This window comes from Amblyomma maculatum, chromosome 11, assembly GCF_055883805.1.
Source record: "Amblyomma maculatum isolate TAMU_Amacu chromosome 11, ASM5588380v1, whole genome shotgun sequence".
In the NCBI taxonomy this organism is placed as follows: Eukaryota; Metazoa; Arthropoda; class Arachnida; order Ixodida; family Ixodidae; genus Amblyomma; species Amblyomma maculatum.
Window position 1 is genome coordinate 63,306,120 of NC_139354.1, and position 26,513 is coordinate 63,332,632.

At 42.0% G+C, this 26,513-nt stretch overlaps 1 protein-coding gene across 2 annotated transcripts in view; it reads right to left on the reverse strand.

Annotated features, from left to right (window-relative positions):
* LOC146173966 (A disintegrin and metalloproteinase with thrombospondin motifs like) overlaps positions 1-26,513 on the reverse strand; it is a 45,437-nt gene that overhangs the window by 16,118 nt on the left and 2,806 nt on the right. Inside the window, exons 2-6 of one of the 2 annotated variants that reach the window (XM_084583590.1) lie at positions 20,880-21,043; positions 14,732-14,821; positions 13,206-13,335; positions 4,408-4,467; positions 297-415 (exon numbers count right to left, since the gene is read on the reverse strand). In XM_084583590.1, coding sequence (XP_084439716.1) covers positions 297-415; positions 4,408-4,467; positions 13,206-13,335; positions 14,732-14,821; positions 20,880-21,043 — 563 coding nt within the window. Of the gene's footprint in view, positions 1-296; positions 416-4,407; positions 4,468-13,205; positions 13,336-14,727; positions 14,822-20,879; positions 21,044-26,513 lie in introns of both variants that reach the window. The other variant, XM_084583591.1, reaches the window with a different exon arrangement.

A 26,513-nucleotide genomic window follows, 5' to 3' on the forward strand; every position in this document is an offset into this window, starting at 1 on the left:
GTGTAGCATTTGTGCAACGATAACATTACGGTCACAGCAGCATCGTCGTTCTGCAGGAGGGCTGATACATATCCAGAGGTGATATCCTTTACATTCTACATCTTCATTCATTATTTCGGTTTCGTTTTTACATTGATGCATGTATTTAGGAAGGTTTGTGTTACTAAATGTTTTCGTTGCGCACAGCGCGGTAAAAACGAGGTATGTGAGACACAGATAAAAACGTCTTTTAGAAACAAAAATGAAGTTTTCTTAAATCAGTTATGTGATTCCAGACAAAATGAATGCACACTCACAGCATTCACGAGTATAGCCAGGTATTCCATAATTTTTGTCTTTTCGAAAGCAAAAAACGTAGCTATGACGGTGTCAATGACGAAATATACTTCAGCCTCTACTAGACCAATCTTTGTTTCTGCAATAAAGGAAGTAAGTGATATCACTCGGGGGAAATGCTTTTGAACTGTGGCAAGACGAAGGCTTGTATCTACTGACTATAAGGAAAGGTGTGACGGTCTGGGCTCGCATAAAAATTGAACACAATGAACAACTTAACCAGGCCAATACCCACTCGTGCGTATATACCAGGAGCAGAGGAATCAATAAAGAAATTTGTGACTTTTGTTAACTACATGTACGAAACACCTTTCGCGCTTTTTATGAAAACTTTCCTTCTTTGTGTAATGTGCATAGGCGAAAAATATTTGCTGAAGAAATACAGCAGAAAGACTGCGTATTCAGATTGAAGTGAGCGCAAACGCTTCGAAGGAAAGGATTAACGAATGTGATTGCAGTTACTTGTTTTTATAGCATATTCCTTCGACCAAAGAAGATATTGCTCGCATCAATTTTCAAGGCATATCCCTTCCCTTACGGCGCGGTTCAGGTGTCCACAGAGCAAGTGTGACAGATACTGCGCCTTTCCCTTCCTGTGAACCAACCAACCAACCAACCAACCATGGGGACTTCCATGAATAGCGTCGGGTTGCAATTAGCATGCGAACCCATGACTCCTGTTTTCACTAACCGTAGTCTTTGAAATGAACTACAGCGGTGGCTGTCAAGCCTGTGGCTCGTACTTGCCTATAATTTCGTTTTGAACAGAAATTTGTTCTACGCAGAATTATTAAGTCCACTAATATTTGGACCTTACAATAAAACTTTTTTGATAACTGCACTTTTGTTTGAGTTGTCGGTGTTCAATTGATGGGCTCCATTCTTCTTGCATAAGTAATAAAGAGATCCTAAATTTCCTCCGCAGCTGGCTAGTGGGTTAGAAACTAGTCTTTTAGACGGTTCGCAAGTCAATGCCAATTGCACTGTTTCAGGATCAGGAAACTTGGCATGACGCTTATTTTCTACTGCCATTGTCAAGAGTGGTATTGATGAATAATTCAATGTTTAAGCTGAGACGCCTATAATTAGGCATTGCGTGTAGAGCATAGTATGGTCGCCCTAGCTTTGTTGGTTAGACACTGCACACAGCCCACATATACTGTGTTAAGTCCTACCTTGTTGCTTTATTTGACTTGATTTTATATGTAATAGATGTAGTCAATTCAACTGCAACTTGCATGCCTAATTATTTAATAGATTTCCTGATAGATTCTGTTTCATTGAGTAACATAATAAACAAGTAAAGTTTGCGCTGCATAGACTCCCGCATTTACGCATACTAATTAGAGGGTGTGAACCCAAAAACAAAAATAAATGCCTTACTCAACTTTGCTATGGTTACACATTGCATATACGCACTGCCTATCAGAAAAAACTCTATAATTAAAACACCATTAATGTGGATTTAGGTCGCGTCTTATACGCGGCAGGCGCTAATATGTCTATTGCATTATGCAATACGCCCCAACCCTCCCCAGCAGCTATGAAGTTTTAACCACACAAGCTTCCCTTACCACCTGCCTCTAATTGCCGAATCATGCAATTGTGAGATTGCTCCATATCGCTAGACTGAAATCGGTTCATGACACGACAAGCAACAAATTCGACAAAATATCTTCTTTTGAACATAAGGAAGGCAGAACGATCGTATTCCTTACATCTGGCGCGGTATTCTTCCCGTGGGAATCTCTTTCTCTCATCCGAATAGATGACACCGCCATTAAATGTCTAACAGAATGTTTTAGCTAATCCTTCGTTATGTACAGAACTACATTTTTTTCGTATTAACGGTAGTAGTCCGCATTTCTGCGACAAGCATACCTTACAGTTACGGGTTCGAATAGCATGCTTTCTTTTACGATAAAAGTAAAAAGAAAGGGCTGGATTTCGCTGCTTATAGAGCGGAAAAATGTAACGTATATAAAGCGAAAACGTAGCATGCAAACGCTTCCTGTTGATAAAGAGAGCAGTCAATGGCGTATGGTGCATGGTACAGTGATGCATCAGTTAGTCCCCGGAGATGGTTTTTAAGAGCGGCTGGAAAGCGGTTGTCATCTAATGAAACTACTGCGTTTGGGAGGAACTTCTTGTGCGTCACTTATTGTGCGTGGGAAATAAGCTGATTTAAATGCAGATGTGCGACATGCAATTTCGCGTGTTTTACGGCTATGGTCTCTTCTACGGGAAATGTATGTGGGAGGTGCAAGGTAGGCATCACGGTCACTGCCAATTTTTCTGATCATAATGTCGTTTTAGAAGACTAATCTTAACAAGGTACGACAGAGCAGTAGGGAATCTCAACCTGAATGTTTTTCTTTAATTAATTAGTGGAACATTTAGTTAGTTAGCTAACAGTTATTTAGCTGACAGTCATTCCGACCGAGTGAATCGAAATCAGAAGTTGCACCTCAAGTCGCAAGTTTACGCTCTATAATAAGGCCTCGTAGTCTCTCAACATAATAAAATTCCGTTCATGGAAACAATCGAGACCAGACAGGATAGATATACACAAAATTACTGCATTTTGCTACCCTTTTCCTTACACTGCGATTGCACAGTGTGGTTTTCAGCTGGAGAATCGTACATGAAATATTACTCAGTACATATCTTATGATTTTACATCTCAGTCAGACAGTAATATTTATCTCCTATACCTACTAACTCGTAAAAACAATGGCACGATCTTGAAAGCTGGATAAGGTTTACTTGCAAGTCTATCGCCATATACCGTCGATATCTAACATAATGTCCCTATTCAATAGTATTCGTCACCAAACATCAAGTCCCCAATTCTGTGCTCCTGCAATTCGAACAGATGCAACATTTCGTCTGACTGGATACTTTATCTCACGTTGCCCAAGAATATAGCCTGCTGGTTCAATGTCATACCTTCTTCAATCTGTAATTTACATTTACACAGATTTATAAAGAACAAAACACACCTAAAGAAGTCTTTTAGGTATTTGAACTCTAAAATACAATAGCTATTTTTATGTTTGTACCAGCGTTTCACGAGCAGACCTTTCAGGCCTGAGGGCAGTGGCATAAGGACGATGAGAAAAAATAGCATCTTCAGAGTGCGCCTGCATTTTAACTGCTGAATCCTATGCTAACTTTGTGGCTCAATGAAGAACAATAGAGAGTATAATATTTACTCATCTTTATTGTCCTTACGTCCATTTATTCAGAACTTTTTTTATTATCACAGAATCCATGGCCCACGGAAGAACATAAAATTTCGAAATTTCGCTGCAGCCCAAGTCATTTAAATTTACAATTAACGAGAGGCCAGAGATGTGCGCGGCTCGGGAAATAAAGGAACCTTTTAACGCGCTCTTGAATACAACAAGCTGAAAATTATAGCAATGTGCTTGAGTTGACGAATTAACGAACCACTGAGACATGATAAAAGATGGCAATCAGGCTCACGCCAGGCTCGTTTAATGACACGAGTTTAGGCAGTCTTCGCCTTTGACATGTGCACTATAAGCATATATTTGTACTTACAAAAACCTCATGAGCCCCTATGTGATGCTTGCAGAGGCGATGTTCTGTAAAGTCGCGTATGATGCTCAGGACAATAATCAAACCACGAAACAAAACACGTACAGCCTTTTTAGATGAACAGATTGCTCTTCGCCTGAAGTTTTCTTTTGAGGAACAATCTCAAAATACCGTTATCTTTAACTTGAACAATTTCAAGGAATCAAGCTTTCTGAGCAATTTGTATAGTTAAATATATAGTCCTATACCTAAATTAGATTTCTAACCGGTTTGTTGCACATGACAGCCTAGCGCTTATATGCAAAAAAGTCCCAACACAATACTGCAATACTAAACTAACTTTCAGAAGAATGGCGATTATGAACAGAAGAGAAAAACCACTCCAATCCTGCCGGGCGTGCTAAATATTAATTTTAGCTAAGTTCCCATACAAGAAGATAAACTGCATTTTTTTTCGCCTTTAATATAGGACGAATTTGTCATTGTATTCATAGTGCGCCTACTCACTTTTATTGTGCGAAGTCGATTTTCGGGGAGTTGCAGGCCCACGTTTCAATGTATGTTCTCCTGTCGAGAGAAAATTCGCTCTTTCTTAGTTGTAAATACAATGTGTTCTCATAAAATCTTACTGTATTAGTGCTACCTATCATTCTAAGAAGAAGCTCCATCGTCTACCCTGAAATGATTGCCTAAATACACTGCGGGTTGCATACCTTCGCGAACAGTTGGTACAGGTAACGTACAATGGCAAAACCCATTATGCCCCGTTGTGGCTTCAGGTCATTGGGTTATATGACGGGCAAAGTACTTTGTTTATTATTCTTATTGCTGATAAATACAATACAGCTTAGTAAGGTTTAGTTATATTCAGCCCTGCCTTTCTGAGTGGCCTCTTCTTTTTTTTTTCAATTTGTGTCGCTGACTCATCTGCACTGGACCTTTGATTAAAAATTATTTATACTAGCATCTCTAGATTTGGCAGATACATTCCTATCGCTTACTTCTGAGGATGCAAAATAGTATAATAAGCATGATTCTATGGTGTGCATAATGTTTATATACACTCTATACCCAACAATAATTTAAGGAAGTGCCGCATCATGCTACGACGACCGGTCAATGCCCGGCCATGTCACCTGCCTACTTCTATCTTACACGAGCGCTCTCGTGTAAAGTTCTCGGATGCATGGCTTTCACAGTACAAAAATAGTTGTAATGCCGCGTTTTAAAGAAACGATAAGAACGTTTCCTAATGTATGGGAATAGAGTACTTAATTGGGATCTAAAGGTCAAAGTGGTTTCCAGACATGTTGCAAATGTGCTGTACCGATTAATGAGCTATTGCAAATTTCATTGCGTCATTTCTTCTTGAGACGTCGTAATAAGTCGGCGTTGATGGGCGCAAGGCAGCGTTGAGCAGGAGTTTGTGGCACTAATGTCGTTTTAAAATATAGCATGAAGGTAATTTCTTTAGACCGCGTTTACCTCTTTGTCTTCTCTTTTTATCTTATCCCTAGATACGTTTTTTTTTTCTCTTAGCAAGTTAAATTAAAAAGAGGCACTGGAAGGTGGAATATAATATTTAAGAAAAAAGTATTAAGGAGGACAGTTAAGTTCCGCCTTTAAGGATATCATATAGCAAAGGCTACCAGCCCACATATGAAGCTCAACTTTAACCAAGCTGTATGAACGTGCCTGAATGGTCAAGCGATATCGTAAATGCAAGCGTCCTGGGTGACTGATTTTCATATAACGCTTTCATGTGAAAGGAGAAAACCATGTAGCAGCTCCCACGAAACGTAACGCTTGGTGGGGGGGGGGGGCTACCTTCATCGAGGCTGAGGGAGGAGAATCGCCTGGACAAGCAATAAGGGAAATGAAAAGGAAGGTGCTTAATTGGGTGATCATAGCATTTCTACTTCTGTGGAGGGACCGCTTGTATAAACAATTGGCGGCGAAAACTGTCGCTGTAATCTGTATCAAAAAGGGAAATTATTTTCTCTATCAAAACTCCGCGCGGGGAATGCGTGCAGGCGGCAGTGGATATGTAAAGTCTACCCGGTGGCGACCAGCGCTGCAGTGGACACGTGCCTAGAGGTGTAGACACCATATTTGTGTTTTGCGTACTGCTCGTTTCTTATAACTCCACGAAGCATGATATTTGGTCGAAGATAACTCATACATGGGCAATAAATATTTAATAACACATTATTTATGTAAACAATTTTCTGTGTCTGTTTCTGGACGCAGATTTAGATAGTGACATCATTGCATACAACAATGACAACTAGGCCTCGTCTGGTAGGCCTATAGATCTGTGAATCACTCTTTAATGCATTGTTGGCTCTCCACGCAAGTGCTGCCGAGCGCAGGCAAACAGGCAGGTGGAAAAATGTCACCACTAGCTGCAGCGTTTCCTCTTCGGACCATGACACGTCTTCATCGAACCACAGTCAGGTCCGCTGCTCTTTTTTATGGCAGAGGTTAGGACGATAATGAAAGCGGCTGCGTAAAAATTCCAGATAATCATTTCATATTTGACGCGCTAGCCAGCCATGACGAAGTCCTGTACGGCTATAATGTGAAAATAAAGGTGTGGCAGGGCATATGTCTTCAGCACATGTTTTAGAGGTGATTAAGGACCCGGGCAAAACAGGCCAATGGCACAACTCAGGTTTGGACGTCCAGGTCATCGCTAGCCTTTACTTCATTTCAAGATCCCCCATAAGTTTTCTTTGGGGTAGATGGCCTACCTATCCCAAATTATATGATTTAGTGATAATATTTCATTGTCGCCCACAAGGAGCGACAGATTGCGCTAGTTACTCAATTAAAAAATTCTGAAACGAGAAACGTGCAGCAGAATGTCTCATTTCAGAGTTTTCTCCACACCACCTCTTTCTCTCTTGACAGTGAGCTATGTGGTCATGAGTATGTTTTTCTCCTAACATCTTGTAGTGTGTAATGTAATCAGGTGAAGGGCTCTCCAAAGGCTTCCAGGTAGTAGGCGATGTCAACAGCTCGGTCGACTTCAACTCGAGCATAGGGTTGGCTGTCTCGCTGCCTTGATTCCTCGCGTGTGTTAGCCATAGTCATAGTCAGAGAGTGTTTTGTTGTCAGAACAACCCCCGAAATTTTCTGACTGCTGCATCTGCCCCTCTGCATCTCCCATCTGTTTTCTATTTCTTTACCGCTGGGGTATAGCACCACCTGAAAAATATTTCTCGCGACGACACTGGTGCTGGCACTCAACGCAGATCCATTTCTCTGAATTATTCAATGAAGTGAATTCGAGGAGCTTTACCGAGTGATGTAGGACATTCTTCCTCCGATATATTTGTATATTTCGTACTTGAAGTACCACGATTTGGTTGTGGCTCTGATTCAGGCTATATCAATTTCAACTGCTGTTTTTCCCGTGGCTGAAGAGTTTCAGGCTTTGACGGCATTCAGCATTGTTAGTCGTGCCAAGATTTCAAATTTTGCTTGTGGGACCCCGAAAATTATTAACCTAGGTGGAGGATCGTGAATAAAGGCAGCGTCTACGTATACTACGTCTTCGAGGTTTTGCTAGCGACGACGAAAATACCAGGCCAGAGGCAGTTAACAACAAAAAAGATAAGCATTAAGTTCGACGGAGAAGTAATACCGGCTAATATGACACGTGCATAAGTCTAATTACAGCGAACAAAGCAAAGCATTCTTAAATTCACCCTGCATCCACATGTGGTGCCCGGTAGCCCGAACAAAGTGTAGTAAGCGTTTTTTTCTGCGTCGTCCCGAGTAAATTTATACAAACTTATTAGATCTATGACTTTTCTGAAGCATACGTCCATAAAACAGTTGTATAAGGTATGACATTTGCTCCTCAAGCAATCGTCCGGCTGCTTTCAACACTTCAGTACGATCACACGTTCAATGTATGTCGCCTTACAGCTTCGCCAGCCGGCCAATATACTTTCGCGAAATGCCGGAAAACTTGGATGCTTGGGTAATACGCCAAGAAAATAAATTATGAGGGACACGTAAGCTCCGCATTTAAAGGTATGGCGCTATAGTGTAGAATACCACCCCGCATATAAAGCGCCGCTGTAACCAAGCCGTATGGTAATGCTTGTGTGGCCTAGGGGTACGTGAATGCAACGGTAATGGCAGGTTGATCCTGACATCCCCATCCCATATGAAACGAGAGGTCCCTGTGGGCCAACATGTCAGACAGCCGTACACGTCCAGTTAGTGCTCGGCCGTGTCAGCTGGCAGCTACCGCCTGCCAACGCGTCGGTCTTGAGTGTTGGATGGATGGATGGAATATTGGAGCGTCCCCTTTGAAACGGGGTGGTAGCAGTAGCTATCATGCTCATTTTTCTCCATATATCTTAATTATTGATTTAGAATGGTTACCTAAACCATCATTCTATTTATTAAATTTTTGTTCCTACATTACTAACATTATGTCACTTCTCTGCTTTTAAGCCACCAATCTTCCAGTCGTTTTTTGCTAGTTTCCACCGCCGGTTTATTCACCCGGCCACTGGTATCTCTAAACCCCAGAGCATCACGAACAGTTACTGCGCCTGCATCAACTTCCGGATGGATACCATTACATTCGAGTATAATATGGTCAATTGTTTCACTGGAGTTTCCACATCCACTCGTTCACTTACACCACCAACGCCGACTGACGGCCGCCTAAACCACCTTGTCGCTGAGTATGGCCTTCAACGCTACGGCCTAAAAAGGGTCAGTGTTTAACCAATTGTTTGAATCCAGTTATATAAGCAAAAAACTAAGGTAATTACGGTTTTGCAGGGATTAGCAAGGTTGTACAAGGTTAGACGCTTTGAATAGGAAGGAAGCGCCTTTACACTTCCGGCTCATTCCGCAATTTTTTACATTCTTTTTAAATTTTGATCTTTTTTTGGAAAGGAAGGTGCAATATCAGTATCTCTTTGTTGTGGACAACTACACCCAAAGTAGCACCCAAAGTTACGCAGCTGATAGGACTTTCTGGTGCTTCGGCAGCGCTGGGTAGTCAAGGCTCGCTGCTTTGCGTGCGTGACTTTTGGTTATATTACGTCACTGGAACCTTTCTTGCGCTTTCAGCACAGGGAGGTCAAAATAAATGGTTTTAAAGTATATTTTAAGCACTCGTTCTTTCAAGCCATTAGTCGTGAGTGGACCTGCATAGAGAGGAAGCCCATATCAGTTTTTTAAGATGTCACAGTTTGGTGTATAAGCGTCTCTAATAGACATATTTTTTTAGTAAAGTCCACCGCATGCGACAAGTCACCTTTGGCTTTTCTATACCGAGTGAAAATTGCACACGAATTCGCTGCACGTGCTCTTCCAAGCCATACGACCACTAGAATATACCTCGTCGAATAAGAATATCTTTTATTAAAAGAAGTCGAGTAACAACAACAGCCACAAAAAAGTAACGCTTGTTTTGTGCTCTGAAAGCTCGTTCGGGGAAAAACCAGCATACTTCCCGCACAGATTTGGCTTTCCACGATCCAAAGTACAGGCTTGCCGTAGTATTTGTCTATTACTCCTCGTGTGAATTCAAAAAGTTGCTTAAGAAACGGTGATTTCGTGGAACACCATTGAGCCAAATAAATTAAAACAAAAGTGCGATGTCAGCGCACGTTAAAGATCCCCAGGTGGTCGAAATTTCCGGAGTCCTCCACTACGGCGTCTCTCATAGCCCCAGTCGCTTTGGGACTTTAAACCCCACAAACCACCAAACCAACCAAAAGTGATAAAAGTCAAATTGATGTGCAATATTTACTAGAAAAGCGTACCGCGAAACAAACTTTTCTTCTAACTTCATTTTTTTCTTCTAACAATCTTTTCTTCTAATTTAATGGCAGCTTTAGTCAGGCGCATACCGATGAGGATCATTATTATATTTTTTGCACTCCTATTCTATTTGTCGTCGCTCGTTCGAAACTTTTTGCTGTGGTATATAAAATGAAGTGGATAGAAAAAAAAAACAAAAACTCAGTACCAAGTGGTGTAAAAAGGAGCGCATTAAGGTAATGAACCCGTTCGATACCAGTTTGAAATTGTTCTAGCAGTGTCGGACCGCTTCGGTCGAGAACGGAATAAGTCTTCAGAACAGAGACTAGATCCAAATATGATAGGCGTGAACCTAACCCGAACTCCACCAACCAATTACTGTTTCGACACCCTGGTCTGTGTTGACAGGGACTCGTAACTGGCGTGAGGCCTTCCTTTATGATAGCGTCCCGATGCCAGGATTTTGCACCTTAATAGCAGGTGGGCAAAAGCACCGCGCGCTAAAGTGTTGTCGCAGATTTTTCGTGACGCACATTATTATCAAACGGTGCAGCCGAGGTCTTCTTGGTGGAGCGCAAGTTAGGGGTCGCCAAAATGTTGTGAGCTCATTGTGCACGAACGGCACGAACTAGAAAAGATCAAAGTAGGAGGAGGATACATCTGTGTTATCTTTCTGCTCTTGTTTTTCGCTTAGTTCGCGCTGTTTCACTAACAACGAATAACTACCAGCTCGCCCAGTTTTCTATCCTTCTTTAATACTTCAATATTTTGAGCTGTAAGACACTAAATACCGTATAAGGAATGAGAAAATGAAATTAAGTAGTAATAGTATGCTTATAATCTGTTTATTGTATTAAAATTAAGGATGGTGGATGTCGTTAAAAGATTAACAAAGGGCGGCCGCTTAATAGACCACATGAAAAAACAGAGCATCTAGTTGAATACCCATCTACAATATAAACAGGCATCGGAATGAAAGGCTATGAATATAGGGGGTTTGTCAAAAACGCACACGTGCAAAGCAAGCAGTCAAAATGCCTGCGAAAGGATTTTTGACTGCAGGAGAACACTTCGGCCTCTGGAGAGCACGGCCTGCCAAGAACACTACACGGCCTCCTTCGTGTCCTGTTCTAGCACCTAAGCTCATTGTGGGACTTCTATGAGCCGCCTATGACAAAGGCTGAACCGCCGCGGCATACGAATGCAGCGCCACAGTAAGGCAAACGATGTATAGAGGCACACATTACCGGCAGTATTCTGGATATATTGGCGGCCACCTACGAAGTGTTGCACTTTTTCTCGTACCTTATGGCGCTACACTCTTGCGCTTTTGATTAGAGATTTGCTCAAGAACGACTTTTTAATCCCCTGAATTTAAGGAGAAATGTCTTTACCCAGGTTTGGGATACTCAAGTTGCAGCAATCTATTTTGATCGTCTGATACCATAGAGTTCCTTACACTACCTAGAGGGAAAGCAGAGGGCACTGCACTTCAACCACCATGGGCGCGCTAAGAATTATGGGCCGGTGTGCTACTTTTTGCGGGACAGTCGGTTTTTCTCGAGTACGTGGAGTGGCGTTACTGCAATGTTTTTTTTTCGTTATCATCATCTGAAGGTGCGTACATAGACCGCGAAAGCCATAGTAGCGAAGGCGCAAAAGCAGACGTCGCCAATAAATGGTTTCTGTTTCCCGAAATGCCACTAAAAACTTCCTTAAGTGATTGCACAACCATAAATATTTTCATAACATTTTTTTTTTGTTTCAAAGTTTGCCTATTAAGTGCGAAATATTGGTATTTGTGCTGCTCAAAACGAAGCCAATAGGAGAAAGAGCCATCGCTTATTTTGGATAAATATCACACAAACATGCTGTTTCTCTCTCTTTTTGTAATTTACAGTCACAATATTCAATCTAAGGACATTATTTACGGTAGAACAACGTTTATCTTTGCATTAGTTTTGGCCAAAAGTTTTAGTTCTGCACTCGGTAGCTCACCGGCCCATGATGCTTTGAGCGCCCATGGTGGCTGAACTGGCCGTCTGGAAACTCCATGTAAACGCCCATAGACGGCAGCACAGCTTTCCCTCTAGGTAAGAGTAAGAAACTCTATGTCTGATACTTCTGCTTTCTACTGTGACCGATTGCTGGAGAACAGTTTCATTCTTTGTGACATTCACTGATTCGCTAGTCACTAACGTAGATTTGACAATCTGAAATGACGATGTGGGCACGTTTGGCTAAAAAAAAACCACGTACAAAGAATATGTGATTGTAAACACACACGCTTAAAACTGACGTCCTATTAATTTTATCTTACTCAAGAGATCTTGAATTCATTTCTTGACAAATCTAGGAGAGCCTACAACTCCGCCTTGTCCCAAGACTGAATTCTCACCATCTCTTGCTGATATTCAGTGTTGAAAACCAGTTCAGACTTTTTAAAAATGTCTCGTTTTTCATTAACAGGAAAGTTCATTTTTGAAAACTTCGATTGGTACTACCGTGCTGTCAGTGCATATCCAGTATATTCTAAACATTACGTCATGATACAGCTTGAGGGACACAGCTTTATCAGATGAATAGTTAGGTGTAGTTATTATTTAGCTATTCGTCTTCGATTTGTGGGTTAATTATGTAGTAAACAATGAAGGTCAATAACAGCAAACATTTAGCACCGTTTTTATTTTTTCGAACGTGCTTAATCGACCCGGAGGTTGAAAATGAAAATATGAAGCCGAAACCTTGTTGGGGTGATCTCCCAGATATGCTTATCCATAAAATGGCATGTATCTAATTTTTAGCGCGTCATACATAGGAAAGATATTAGGCTATTATTTCAGCGCATTATTAAGGTTATAAAATGGCGGAATTAGTACTGATATGACAGATTTAGTTTAGGCTAATCTACTATACCAGTGTGCCGTAGGTGTATCGGTATATCAACAGGACAAGCCATTAATTATCTCTGTGTGCTGGGTGTACTGCCATAAAAGGAAGTGCACGTCTGATATATAATGTCAATAGATTCCGAGTAATCTCCAACTATCAAGGAGAGTGCTACACGGCTCCCGAGGCTTCAGAGATACTTTTGCTTGCCGGAAAGTAACATTTCCATTTTCCTTGAAAACAGCGCATGCTCCGTTTAAAGCTTCTTTTTCGAAGGTGTCTTCTCAGCGAACGCTACTAGAATGGAAACCAAGTATTGGCCAGTGACAAATATTCGGTGTGTACTTTGGCTACTGTCTATCATCGTATGTCGTCGTCATGCCATGACTCCCGAAAGAAACTAGACTACCCTGTTCGAAATTCTTTTGTTGCGCACGTTCGCAGACACGATATATTCAAGAACAAATAGACACGACTGCAAATTTGGAAACTTAGTGAATCGAATGGCTAAATATTTACGGACGTTGCATTTGTTGATTCCCACGTTATGATTCGGTGAGGTGCCGTTTCCGAATTTATATAGGAAGAAATACAGGATGAGTGTGTCGTGGTCTTACCGTTAGGAGGTCTCTTATCCGACTTCACTGTTGCTTGCACGCGATATATGGCATGTGGAAGTGAACCATTTATCGAACGTGGCATCGTTATTAATGGTTCAATACGTAGAGTGGGAGTGATTAAACCTTCCTGCACAAAAACGATGAAAGATGTAAGTATGAAGTTACGCCCGGCTTTCAATATTAGGCCCAGCAATATTTCACTCAATTGTAAACAAAGAAGTTAGGCAAAATTATTGCTTCAGGCCTGAAACAGCTCTGAATAACGTAACTGCATAGCAGCTCAGTGGGACTGGCGAAGGCTATCATAGACTTCATTTTCGTGAGGCATGAGAAAAACCAGTAATAAAAAAAAGTAAATATATGACACATTTAATTACCCAGGAAGTAAATTCCTTGCTAAAAACGAAACATTGACGGAGTAGTAATGTTGCCGTCAGAGCAAACTGAAAATTGAAAACATTTAAGTTCATAATAAAAAGATTATCGCGCGGTGGTCTTAAAGGCCCCACCACTCTTCTGAACAAGGATTTTAGCTTCCTTCTAATTTTTACATCATATCTTGCATTATTCGTTTGGCAGAAAAGACGTGAGCTTTCCTTAGAACTGAGGAAAGATTGCATAAAAACATACGACAAGAAATTTCATCAAATCTCTAATGTGACCGTTTTGCGCAGCGTAGAGGGCGCCTACACAAAATTTCGCATTTCATTTTCGACCCATATGCTATTTCACTTGGAGGTTAATTTGTGATGGAATTTGATCCCACGATATATTTACCTACAAGTTCCATCTGTATGCGTTTCACTATGTGTACACTTGTCTACAGAGGAGCGAAGTAGAAACTACGTATTTTTTTTCAAGAAAATGCAAACCATCTAAAGACATACAACGCTTCGCCGAACTCCATACAATTCCGTGGAATAACTAGCATTTGGTGATTCCAAAGGTTGTATTATGTCGCTATCGCTCAATCGTTCAAAGCCAATGTTAAGTGAATGTCTAATTTTTCCTGCCATTTCTTCGTCATGTTTTTTTCTTTTTGTTATGTTAAATACCTTTCATTTTCATCCTAATTAAATAAAAGAAGCACTATTTGGTATTTCTCTGATTTGCATAAATAAGTACATTCATATTCGGTCGCCGTTCTTCCGGCAAAGCTTACTTTATGTCCTATGGTTTAGGCAATAAATAACAAAGTGAAACCAGTTTTTATATCCTGACAATATTCTCGCATTTTCTTAAATGTGACATGCAATAGTTTCAAACTTCGTGCGTTCTTCATGGCTTCAAAGTACGTCATACAAGGTATACCTGTATGCAGTAAAGATTTCGTTTTCAACAAGACTCTTAAAGATTGCCCCCCCCCGCCCCCATTCTACTCCACCACAATATTTAACAATTGTTTGAACATGTGGCGACTTCTGAACTTTCTGTTCTCATATTTGCCTGTTGCAAATAGATATACATAGATGGCGCCATGCAAAATAGTCAAAATTATGTGGTAAAACAGACAATATACTTGCAATTTCAAGGCCATTTGTATTTCTTAATGAAACTGAGGCCATGTTTTCTGGGTCATGATAGAGATTCTTCTCAGCTTCAACACCACTGACCTGAAAATCAATTCATCGAAAGAGGAAGTAAAAACAATTTTGTAGGCTTAAAGTGGCATACAGCAATGTGAGTAAACAAACAGAGCTAAGTAGGCATTTTTCAATAAAACAATATACATATTACATTACCACGGAGCACTGCTAGTATTTTCCAAAAATATTCCAAATTCCAGGAAACTACTTGCACCTTCAGTTTACAAGTCGTGACATACGTGGCCGAAAACATTTTGTCTCACAAAACATACATACCACACAATTTTTTTGGAATAAATGTACTACCCCCCAATTTTCGAAATCCAAATACTAGTGATAGTTGTAAATTTAAGCGCTTAGCTCCCTTGTCTACCTTTACATTGTGTGTGCATGCAGAATGCTCGAAGAGATGGCTGTGGTATAAAAACAAGGAATGTTCGAGATGTAAAACTGTCCTGGCGGTAAAGACGCTGGAGACAGAAGCGTTTATCTCTTACATTCATTTATGCCATTATGGCCAGTAGTTTTGCGTACTTACTCGTTCCCGCGCTTCCTAGACACATTCTTTATTTAATAAAGGCCAATATTGCAGTAAAATTTAATATAAAGTTTACTTTCCATTTGCCGATTTGTAGACGGCTGAGGAAATAAACCCCTTATTCCAGCATAGAGTGTGGTGTTAAAGAAGGTTTCCTTTTTTTGTATATGTCAATTCAAAGGGCTTCGTTTTACCTTCGACAACAACCTGCATTCTGCCTTGATTTTACGTCGGTTGAAATTGCATTGTATCGGTCTTAAAATTGTAAAACTAACTGCTTCTTTTTACTTGGTGTCGTTATCTTCAAAAATCAAAAATGAAGTTACAGGCCTCCTGAACAAATTTGAAATATGCACCAATTTTGCGAAAGTTGTTTCTCGTACGAAGGCAGTGAGTCTTCAGCTTAAGAATTGGGTTTTTAAGCTCTACTTCAGAAGAACAGAAGCAATATGAACCCGGACAACAGAACTTTGCTGCTAGCCACCAGAAACATACAAATAACATTAGGGCAACGGTTTTACTTTTCTACGAGGAGCATTTGCCCATGAGACATAAAAGTTCTTACCTGGCACTAAGGTTGAAGAAATGGGGAATTGGAACGACTAAGGAGTATTCGTGGTTAATTATATACTTTCCTTTTCTGTCAAAATACTGCAAAATATATGGAGTTGTGAAATCACCATTTAAAGTAACAAGTTATAGACCTAGCAGCAGCCAGAAGGCTGCCCTGCTGTAGTTAGTGCTTCTCCATCGGAAACGTATGGTCACATGATTTCATATGATCTGGAGAATAATACAAAAATGTCAGACAAATTTGCAAAGTGTCATAAGAGGCGTATTTTTATTACATTGCTTCTTCAGCACTCAAAGCAATGTACGCAAATATTTCAAAAACTTTTGTCTGGTCTTGATTATAAATAAAATTTTGGCGGCATGTTGTACAAAGTTTGTTTTATGCTCTCTTGCGACATCTGTAGCGCACCTTGTGGGATACATGGGTAATGGCGCATCCTGCCGTGTTATCTGTATGAAGGTGGTTAATTTAACCCCGAGATGAAGAGAGGGAAGGAGTCAAGCACGTAAACGCCAGAACAGGACCACAGGTGCTTCGAGATTCAGAACCACAAATTTCTTGAGGCACTTAAGATCCCTTAAGAGCTATACGCAAAAAGCTTCGGGACTGGTTCTGCTGCAATAACCGATATACTTTGTTGGGTATTTATTTGCTCGTACTCCGAAAATCACACAGTGCAGGACAGCGTCTCTTTCTGTGCCATATTTGAAGTGATTAGCTCCATATGGTGGCGATGGCGCGCTCCCGTTTCTCCACTTTGTCCATAGATGGTTCCAGAGGGTGTGCGACGCTCACTCCTAGAGGCATAGGTGAAGGCAGTGTCGCCGCACCAAGGTGGCACAGATAGGGCAAGAAAGCTGGACACAGGTAACGGTACGGGTAACTAACATAGTCTTCCCACGTGCCCGGCGAGGCGTAGTCGGTTGACGCAGTAGGCGGGTGATCGGAGCCGTAAGACTTCGATTCCAGGTGGAGGATGATTTTTTTTCTTAAAGGTTCGACAGACTCCCGCCGACATCCTGCGGAATCGAGCCCACACATCTCGCGGTGAAATCTGGCGGGCAGATATCGCTCACTAGATATTTTTACCATGAGTTAAGAAAGCGATTCGGCTTAAAATAGATGGCTTCTTTAGGCGCGTACAGAAATCACATAAGACCGCGTAGTGATAGATGGAGTGGTACGACCTGTCCAGTAGAAACGCCAGCGCACGCTGTCATACATGCGGAAGACGCCAAGGCCTCCCTCCATGGAAGCATAACAAAACTCTTCAAAGATGGTAGTGGACATATGATTGGCAACACCAATCAAATATTCGGCGCCATCAGGTCGCATATTGCGGGGGAATACTAAGTCTTCGAGCACAAACGTTGCGAGGGTAGAATCAGAGTGGCCGATAGTCCGACGATTGATGAGAGAACGGAGCGCGGAATTCAAGCGGTATTTGTCGGCACTGGGGAGAGAGGCCTATAATAAAAAGGAACATGCGTCGCACTCACATTCAGTATAGATAGGGGAATCAGTGAGGTGGCCGGAAAAGCAGTCTGCACATTGGCCCCGCTATCCAGATGTGATGACGGCAGAAAACAAAACGTACCTGGCGCACAAAACGGCCGGTGGGGTTGAATAATGAATTATAACCAAGGCATGAGACTCCATAAAGAAAATAAAGGATTGCCAAAACAAATAGGTTGCAATTTATTAATTGGCGAAACAAGAGCCAGCACTCGCTCTGTGATTGAAGTTTATCTTCAGCAAGGCATAGGAGGGGACTACGGGATCTCTACTGTGCGACCGTGGTCATGTTGACCGAAGCTACATCCATTGCCATATCCGCATTCGACACTGCGGAGTTCGGTAGCTACCTTAGTCTTAAATGAGCAGACAGGTGACGTTATGAGAGTAACAATAGCCTTTCAGGGAGCTGCAGCCTATTCCAAACACCTATAGAAATGCATGTTCTTTTTCGCAGGTTGATGAGAGATTAAGCAGAAGCTGCGATGTTCTAGACGAAGTGTTCAAAATAAGAACACGAGCAGATAAATATTAAAAGATTAGAAAAAAGTGTCATGAAAAATGCAATCACTGCGGTAAACCTCATCATCATATAAACATTGGCCTACAAGGCCAAGGTTTATATCTGCCGGCACCCGGAGAAGACGGTGAACAAAAATTTGCTGGCGCTTAGTTTTAGTTAAGCCCGGTAGGTTGCGAATGCAATAGTAGCATGGTTATGCTATAGTTCAGCTCGTGCTATAGCCAGTTGTAGTGTACCATGCTGACCATACGATTAATACAGGAAACACAACAAAGGACGCGCTCGTCTAGCTTCATCTTGGGCGCGAAGTTGAACGAGGCACTGTTCCCGTTCTTCATCTGTATCTGAAGCCTGCTGTCGTATCCTGGCTTCATTCAGACGGCGTCACGCTTCTTTCTGTTTATCAGGATGCATAACGAGTGCGTCAGCTCAGCAAGCGCGAGCATTTATATACCCATCGTTTTCCTCCTCCTCTCAACTGCGAGAGAAGCGGTGACAGGAGCGCCTCCACTCGGTAGCAGCGCGGCTCCAGCTGCAGCGCGCCGTAGCTACCTACCTTTGCCATCCGACGACTCGACTTGGTAGCCAATCTCTCGAAGCTAGTGTGACGTCACATAGACGTCACCGCCTCATCCGCAGCGCGCCGTGCCTACCGACTGCCGCCACCCAACGACTCAACTTGGTAGCCCAACTCTCGCAGCTGGTATGACGTCACAGCCATCTGGGGTCATTAAAAGTCAAACGTGCCTTCCGACCGCGGCTACGCGAAGGGCTAAAAATGGGAGTAGTATTATTTTCGCAATAAAATACCGGCAATGTATACTCGAGCGGTACATGTACCGCCTTTGTCAAAAGTGCAAAGCCAGTCGGGTCTGGTCCTGAGCAGTGTAGTGGCGCTTTTTTAACATTAATAGAGGTCCTTCTCACTGAAGAATAAAGGGCAAAAATATTACCATCAAGAGGACCGGAACACTGAAAACGCATTACAACCCCACGAAGTGGCTCAGAACCTGACCTACTGTGCTCAACCACACTTTTGACAAAGAGTGTACAGGGTGGCGCGAACTCTGGAGGAGTGCGGCTGGCGCTAGTACCACTAGTACTTTCATTAGGCGATACTGGAAGGCGGAGGTTAGTTGGGCGCCGCTGCCATTAACGGCAGAAACAGGAACACGATCCACAGGGGTATTGAAGAGGTTTTAGGGTGGAGAAGGGATGAAACGATAACCGCTTCATCCATGCAGCGACTGCTAAGGGATGTGTATTGGCTGGCTTTCTGAGGTGCGGCTGGCAGAGGGCGCTGAAGATCTACAGTGAGGAAGAGAAGGTTTGGGTGGGAATAAACAAGTGAAGCGGTGTCAGTACGTGTGTGACAGGCTCCGCGGCAGTCTACATAGCAGAGAAGGATGGAGGGCAAGCACCAACGCTTGCAGCATTGACTGGGGACGTGGACAAAGCGCGAACAAGTGAAGCAGGTGGGGCAATCCAAGCTGTACATGGTTCATTACTAGTGTTGGGGTAGCAATATTCAGGCAAGACGCTGGTGTTAGGAGAGGCAGCACTACTTACAAAAGGAGCTGGGCTGTAGTGAATATGTCTTGAACGAGTTATTCCCGTGTTAACGTACTGGCGAACGTCAGCCTGATGGAGGTTCTAATAGCCAAGTTGTTCTCCGGCCAATGCGATTAAAAGAACACGAGAGTCATGGCCTCAGGTTCTCGGCTGACGTTGTGGTTATTTTATTGCAATTGGAGAGCTGGAGGGGTGCATGCAGGTCATCATATGATCAACTAGCATCAGTGGTCAATGGCATACGGTCAAAATAATGATATATGCGCTTCAATTTCGCCTGCTCGAAACGCCGGCACACATGAAAAACAGAATAGACAATAGAGCAGTTGTTACACAAGAGGACATTGAAGGCGTCATCGGTAATGACTTTGATGATGTACCCCTCTTTGTCTGGCTTCAGTCATATTTGGCCGACTTTGTGATGCACAACAGGACGTCATCGGCGCATGTAATGTTATGACTCGGTTGAAATTTGGGCTTGGGAGGCGAGGTCGTTATTGGTGGTGATACTGGCTCGCGATAGACTATTTGAAGAGGTCTGAACTTCTTTCTGCTTCCACACGTCCCAGCAACACAGCTCATCTTCATGAGTATAAAGTAGACCCACACGGCATCGGTCACATACAAGATGCCATGGGGAGTATACTTTAGAATCCACCTTTTGTGTTTGCTGACACGTTCGTACAGCGCCAGCTACTCGTCCACATAAAGTCGCAGGTTCAGTAGAAAGCTCCTGTGTACCGAGGTTCGGCCACGACTAAATTGTGCGGCAGCCGTATATGGTGTGGCGCAGGAAAGCATTGCGGCTTTACCGAGGTAGCTGCCACTGCAGAGATTGAGCTTGTGGCACGAGATCAAATATGTCGCCACCAAACTATGAGTTACGACATGAAATTAAGCTACAGTGTAACCCTGGTTCAGGCTCGATGACCGCTGCTTTATGCAGACCATCAGTATCGTTGTTGTACGGCTGGCGAAATAACTTCTACTGGCTCACTGGCAGTACGTTACACAAGATATCAATATGGTCTGCGCACTCTGCAAACCCATCATGGAGAGCTTCATAACTTTGGTATCTTTATAGCAAATACTGGTCGATTTGAATGGAAAGAATATTCAATGTAGGCTGCGGAGATCAAACATAAACCAGCTTATCGTTCTTGAAACATTTGTCTTTGAATCCTGCAAGCAAAAATCCCGATAGCGCGAACATATGAATTGCGGCAGCTCTCATAAATTCACGAATATAGACAAATAAACATAAAAAATAGTATTTAGAGCGAGCATTATGAGCATAATGTTTTGAAGTAATCAATGAGAATATAAAAGCATACCGGATTTTGCATAGCATTCTGGTACTCACGTGGTAGTCAAAACGTTCATTATCTCTTGTCTCTGATATAAGAAACTCTTCTGAAAAGACACTGCTTTTATGAAGTTTTAACGTTAAATCATCATTAATTTCTAGCAGCTTTAAGCTCCCTTTCGACCGCTCTTCCAATAGACGTGGGAAAACAATATGCGCCTCTGTAATGAGATACGGAAACCATTGATTGGATCATTTCTGTCAAGGCCACAGAAACCTTGGAAACTTTGATACACCTAGAAAAAAGTAAGCATCATAGCGTCATAGTCATGCCTTATTTTTACGAATGTACTTTGTAAGCATCTCGTTAACCATAGTCTGGTATTTAAATCATGAATCGTCCTTATTATAATGTTACGGTTATTTACTTCACCAAGAATATGTCAGGGCCCCGTAGAGGAATCCTTTCGCCACATAATAGCTTGTAGATATTAAAGCCTCTTATGTACCGACTGCTGAAGGTGTTTCAGAACAGGGTTCCCATCGCCGTAGACACCAGCAGACTCGATATCTCTATCTGGGCGTGCGGCTTCTTGATATACTGCCTAGTTTGTTCCAAGATGGAATTGTAGACGTTGACGCAGGAAATTAAAAACCATGCAGTCATCGGTGCCCTGATCGGGCTTCAGAAGGGCATGCAAATTGCCACCTTTTTGTGGCGGAATCGACTGATATGCTCTGGAGTTGAGGTGGCATTATTGGCGAATGAAAAACAAACTACATTGAGATGTACATGGCGTCCAAAAACAAGTTTTTCACCGGCACCGCTATGCCTTTTTGAGTGACCACCCAAGAAAGTGAATGATGGCCATTGAAAATTAGCTCCAAGTCGCAGAGTCGACTGTTAGGCTCGCTGTGCACGAGGACTTGAAGTATAATTTATATGCTATTATAAGGGGGCCTATGTCAAAGGAAGGCGCAACTGCAAAACTAGGGATAATCGTCCACTCCGGTCCAAGCACTTAACAAGTTGCAGAAGCCATGAGGAGGCTCGATTGCTCTGTTGCTTATTTTGAGATGGAGAGAGGTTTTATTACGACAAAGAGATACCACAACAAAAAGTTAGTTTGCCCTGACGAGGTGCCTACGATTTCGTCGTTTCGCCTTTTGTGAAGATGTTAGCCATTGCCAGCAACGAGGGTGACGTCATGTTTTGAACTTTTTGCATCACTCTGCATTAATACGCCATAATTGTAACGCCCTTGATACGGACTATACCGAGAGGAAGATCTCATGTTTTTCAGCTGAATCGGGTTGGCTCACAACACTGCATCACCCAAGATTAGCTAACTGACAACATTCAAGATCCCTTTAGTCTTAAATGGCGTGCATTGAGGAGAAACGTTTTGTGTAAGTGTGGGTGTGTGTGATTAGGACTTTTATTTCTGCGCCTCGCAGCGAGGCGGAGGCTACCCATTGAAACGGGAAAAGCTGCCGCCACCATCACCAACCGCAATCACCTATCTTGGGGCCTCCTAGTTTTCCAGATCAGCTAAACTACTACGTCTGGGCGTCGCTTATAGAGAAAACAACAAGAATTGTGGGGATTTTAGCGGGTCTTCAACCTTTTGATAGAGCGAAACCTTTGTGTCTTTTACACCGTCTTTTACACCCACTGTTTTTTCATGTTTTTTATACTTCGGTTTACAACCAAGGAAATGCGCAACACAGGTCACAATGTTTTTCTGGATACCTGAAACACGCCGTAAGGAAAGGAAGGAGTGAATGTGGAAGAGAGAAAGAAGAGCAACAGTGGAGGGCTGCGGAGTAATTTCGACCACATGAACACGCGCACTGCCATCGCACAGCATACGGACGACTCTCCGTTTCACCTCCATGGAATTGCAGCCGCCAGTGGTCGGGTTCGAGCCCATGTACCTCTACACTTGTCGGACATCTAAAGCACTGCCGCAATGAGGCGCTGCTCATAATTTGTCTTTCCACTCGGTATCCAGCTCCAAGTTTGAAAATTCAAAGCAGACCCCAAGGTCAAGTTCTTGTGGGACACCACGTAGTCCACAATGTAACATCTCAAGCGGTCGGATATTTTCAGGACATGAAAAAAAATTAAATGCAGGCAATGAAGATAGGGGTAATAAAGTGCAGTATAATAATAGCAAAACTTTTGCTTGAGGCTCCTGAAGTTGAATGGCCGGAGTCAATAAATATTTTGTGTTGGTTTATAGAAAAGGAAAGCACAGTATCTGTCACATTTTTCTGTGTACACCTGAACCGCATAGCAAGAGTCCCACGCTGATATTGTTTTGGTTTATAGGAAAAGAATGTCAGCTCGTGTGAACTTTTCAAACCGTGATAACAAGGGCCACGGGAACAGAGACAAAGGTAACCTATTGGGACACTGTTCAATATTACCATTTCTTGATTCTTGTTAGCCAGCTCTAGAAATGCTTGGTGCATATTTATTTCTTACAGCATTGATAAGTATACTTCTGATGCATTTTTCGTAAATTTTTGTTTCACTGCTAAAAGTGCACACTATTTGTTTTGAATTTTTAGTGTGTGCGAAAGAAGCTAGATATCAATAGTTTCGACCCATTATTCGTAAACTTTCTGCTAGCATGAAAAAAATATCTCATTAGTACATTATTAACGTTTTGAAGGTGCACTTTTTGTCTATAGGTGAAACATTTTCTATTCCCGCAAAACAAGGCAACCTGAAAAATTGGCATTTTAATATGTTAAAAATATACTAAGCCCGTAAAAATGTATTTGTACTGCTTTGTAAAGACGTGCAGTATAGAACTTCTAGTATATAGGAAATTTTTTTACTCTGCATATTATTCGCACGGATAAAATAATACAAAGCTAATAATAAATAAAGACAATGGATTTGAAATATATGTATTTACAGCCTTTTTTTAAAGGAAGCACTGGAGTCTGTCTCTATGGGCACCTTAACCGCATAGTAACAGCCTGTCCCCTGCACTTTGAAGGTAACATGAAGGTCAGAATGAAACCCCTACGATGAACGACTCTATCTAGCATAGTGGAGATTTCGCTTCAAAGGCTACATAACACCACAGGCTCACTGAAGACCGTCATTACGTACTTACTGGCCAACATTTGTAACAAGCAACTGATCCGATCATGCAACCATTTCCAAAGCCGATTTGAATCATTTATTTGTACGAATGACGACCATATGAAGAGACAGGCAATTCCACTTTTGTTAGATTGCATCTTAGAACCATATTCAAAATTTGTCAAGGTGCTCTAGACGTTTTTGTTTTTATTCTACCACATAGATGCCAGCTCCTAGAAGTAGGGCGATAAAATTGCTTATTTTATATTAGTTTTGTTCTTTTTTTATTTGGCAGACAAATATATGACAGAATTACTTAGTTGCTTGCATTTTGGGTTAGTGTGCTTTGGTGTGTTTTGTGCTTAGATAGTGTGAAAGCTCTTTCAGATAAAGTAGCACATTCTTGAAACGAGGTATGTTTAACAAGTGAGCAGCCCCTTTTAATGAATACAGACCGAGTTCGGCCCACTCACTAAAACAACCGAGGACGGTGAAACCTAACGAGAAGTAGAAGCAGACAATGCTGTCAATAGGATGTCTCTTGTATTTGATTGCCAAGGCAATCCTGATGCCGATATAGTTTACCTCTGAGAACGTCATCTATAGGGCTGATATTTTCCTTCGTGGGGGCTGAATCAAATGGTGACGCAAAATGAAACCCTAACGCACGGAGGTTCGGCCTTATCGAGTGGACCTTAAATTTGATTCACGCTCGCGGTCCACATTCGTTACTTTGGAGGAGGGCGGTGCACTCGACATAACCTCATTAATAGTTTACAAGCAGCATAAATACGTATAAAATTAGAATGCTAAATAACCAGTGCCGTAGCGCAATCAGTAAAGCACTGGAAGCGAAATTATTATGATGTCGGTTTGGACCTTATTTAAATCATAATGTATTTTTTCCTTCTATCTCAACTAACGATATTTCAAAGGTAAAAAATTATAACTCTGGGAAAGTTTCTAGCGCTTTTACGGCCACTTATTGGTTCGGTGGCGCCATCTGGCGCAGCCTTGTGCACCGCAATTTTGTTCGAATCGAGTTAGACACCTTATGCAGCAACTTGTGCAAAAAGTAGCCGTGTACAACGCAGTTCAGCCCTCATGCTTGAACGACCATTTCTTTTTTTTGCATATCCGACTCATTAAGTGCCACTTTAACCAGGGTTATGGTCAAACACCCCCTTTAAGCCACTATCAGAAGTGCATCTTGTATTGAATACATCTTTGCACGACGCCTCAATGCAAGCAGCATTTCGTTATCAAATGCCGCAACTCGCTCTCAGTCGAAAAAAAAAACTGCAAAATTTCTCTTCTCACAAAAACATTTCTTTTTTTTGCGGTATCAATACGAACCTGTTCTGACAACATGAATTTCTCTGGTAACGTCAAAATTTTTAGCAGTTACAACAAAAAAGCACTACAAAACTACAGTCTACAGAGCAATACGACAGAAGAAAATAAATGAAATAAAGGAAAGTACAACACAACTGTAGGAAATTTAGACGTATACGACAGAGCTGGAGAATACTTCGTCGTATATTTGACAAAGGCCTGGAGTTGTTTTCAACTGGGCTCTTCCGCGCAACAGCACAGGAGCGCATGCGTATTTAAAAAAAAAACTTTCCTAACAATCTGTACTTTGTTTATTGCAACTGAACATGAACCAGCTCGCGTGTATTCCTGCAGTGTAAAAATCAAGCAGTAGCAGGATTATACTGCGAAATATTTGGCCTATTAGATCCAATTTCATTCTTCGACGCTGTTCGTACATTTTGAGCTCGTAGCCACTAAATAATGTACAGCACTTTTTGAGCAAGGAGAACACCACCATAATAAAGTTCGCCGAAGACATATTTCGCGGTGTAGTGAGAACACAGCACTCTGTTGCGAGGTAAAGGTACATATTTTAAGCTATTACGCCGATTAAACCTTAACAAATTCCAACTTGCGCTGCACCAGCGGAAGTGGAAAACAAAGCTTGAGCTGCAGAAAAACCCGCAGTATGTATTCCTGAAGAGGCATTTCATGTCAATGCTAACACCACTGTCTGCCAGCTGCAGCCGCACAATTTTTATTTGGAGCTGATGTTCTTCGAAGTTCCTCCGGCGACAGCTTAGGAAGCGTCCACATTTTGTTAAGTCTTGTTAGTGATGCCAGGTTACACACAATTATGCATAAGGCAGGTGCTCGGATCAAATTGGTAGGAAGATTTTCAGCGAGAGGTTTTATTCGATTACAAGTTAACATGAATCCGCATACTGGCGTGATCGACAGGAATAGCACTTTTCTTTAAAGTCACCTTCGCACATATTCAATTTCGCATTCAAAACAACGCGAATGTTGTACATGTATCGCCCACTTGCCTGCTTAATAAAAACCAAGCTTGCAACGTACTGGATAAAAAGCTGCTGTATGACACCAGTTCTGCTGCCAGAGCAGCTCGGTAGTTGAGGCGCTCTCCAGCATCAACGGGTTGCAAGCTTACGGTGCGTAAGCGCATTCTAAACTAAATCAAGTTTACATATAGTAACGGGTCACCATTAAGCATGACGCAATCTGACGGCACTATTTCTCTGGTCAAAAAC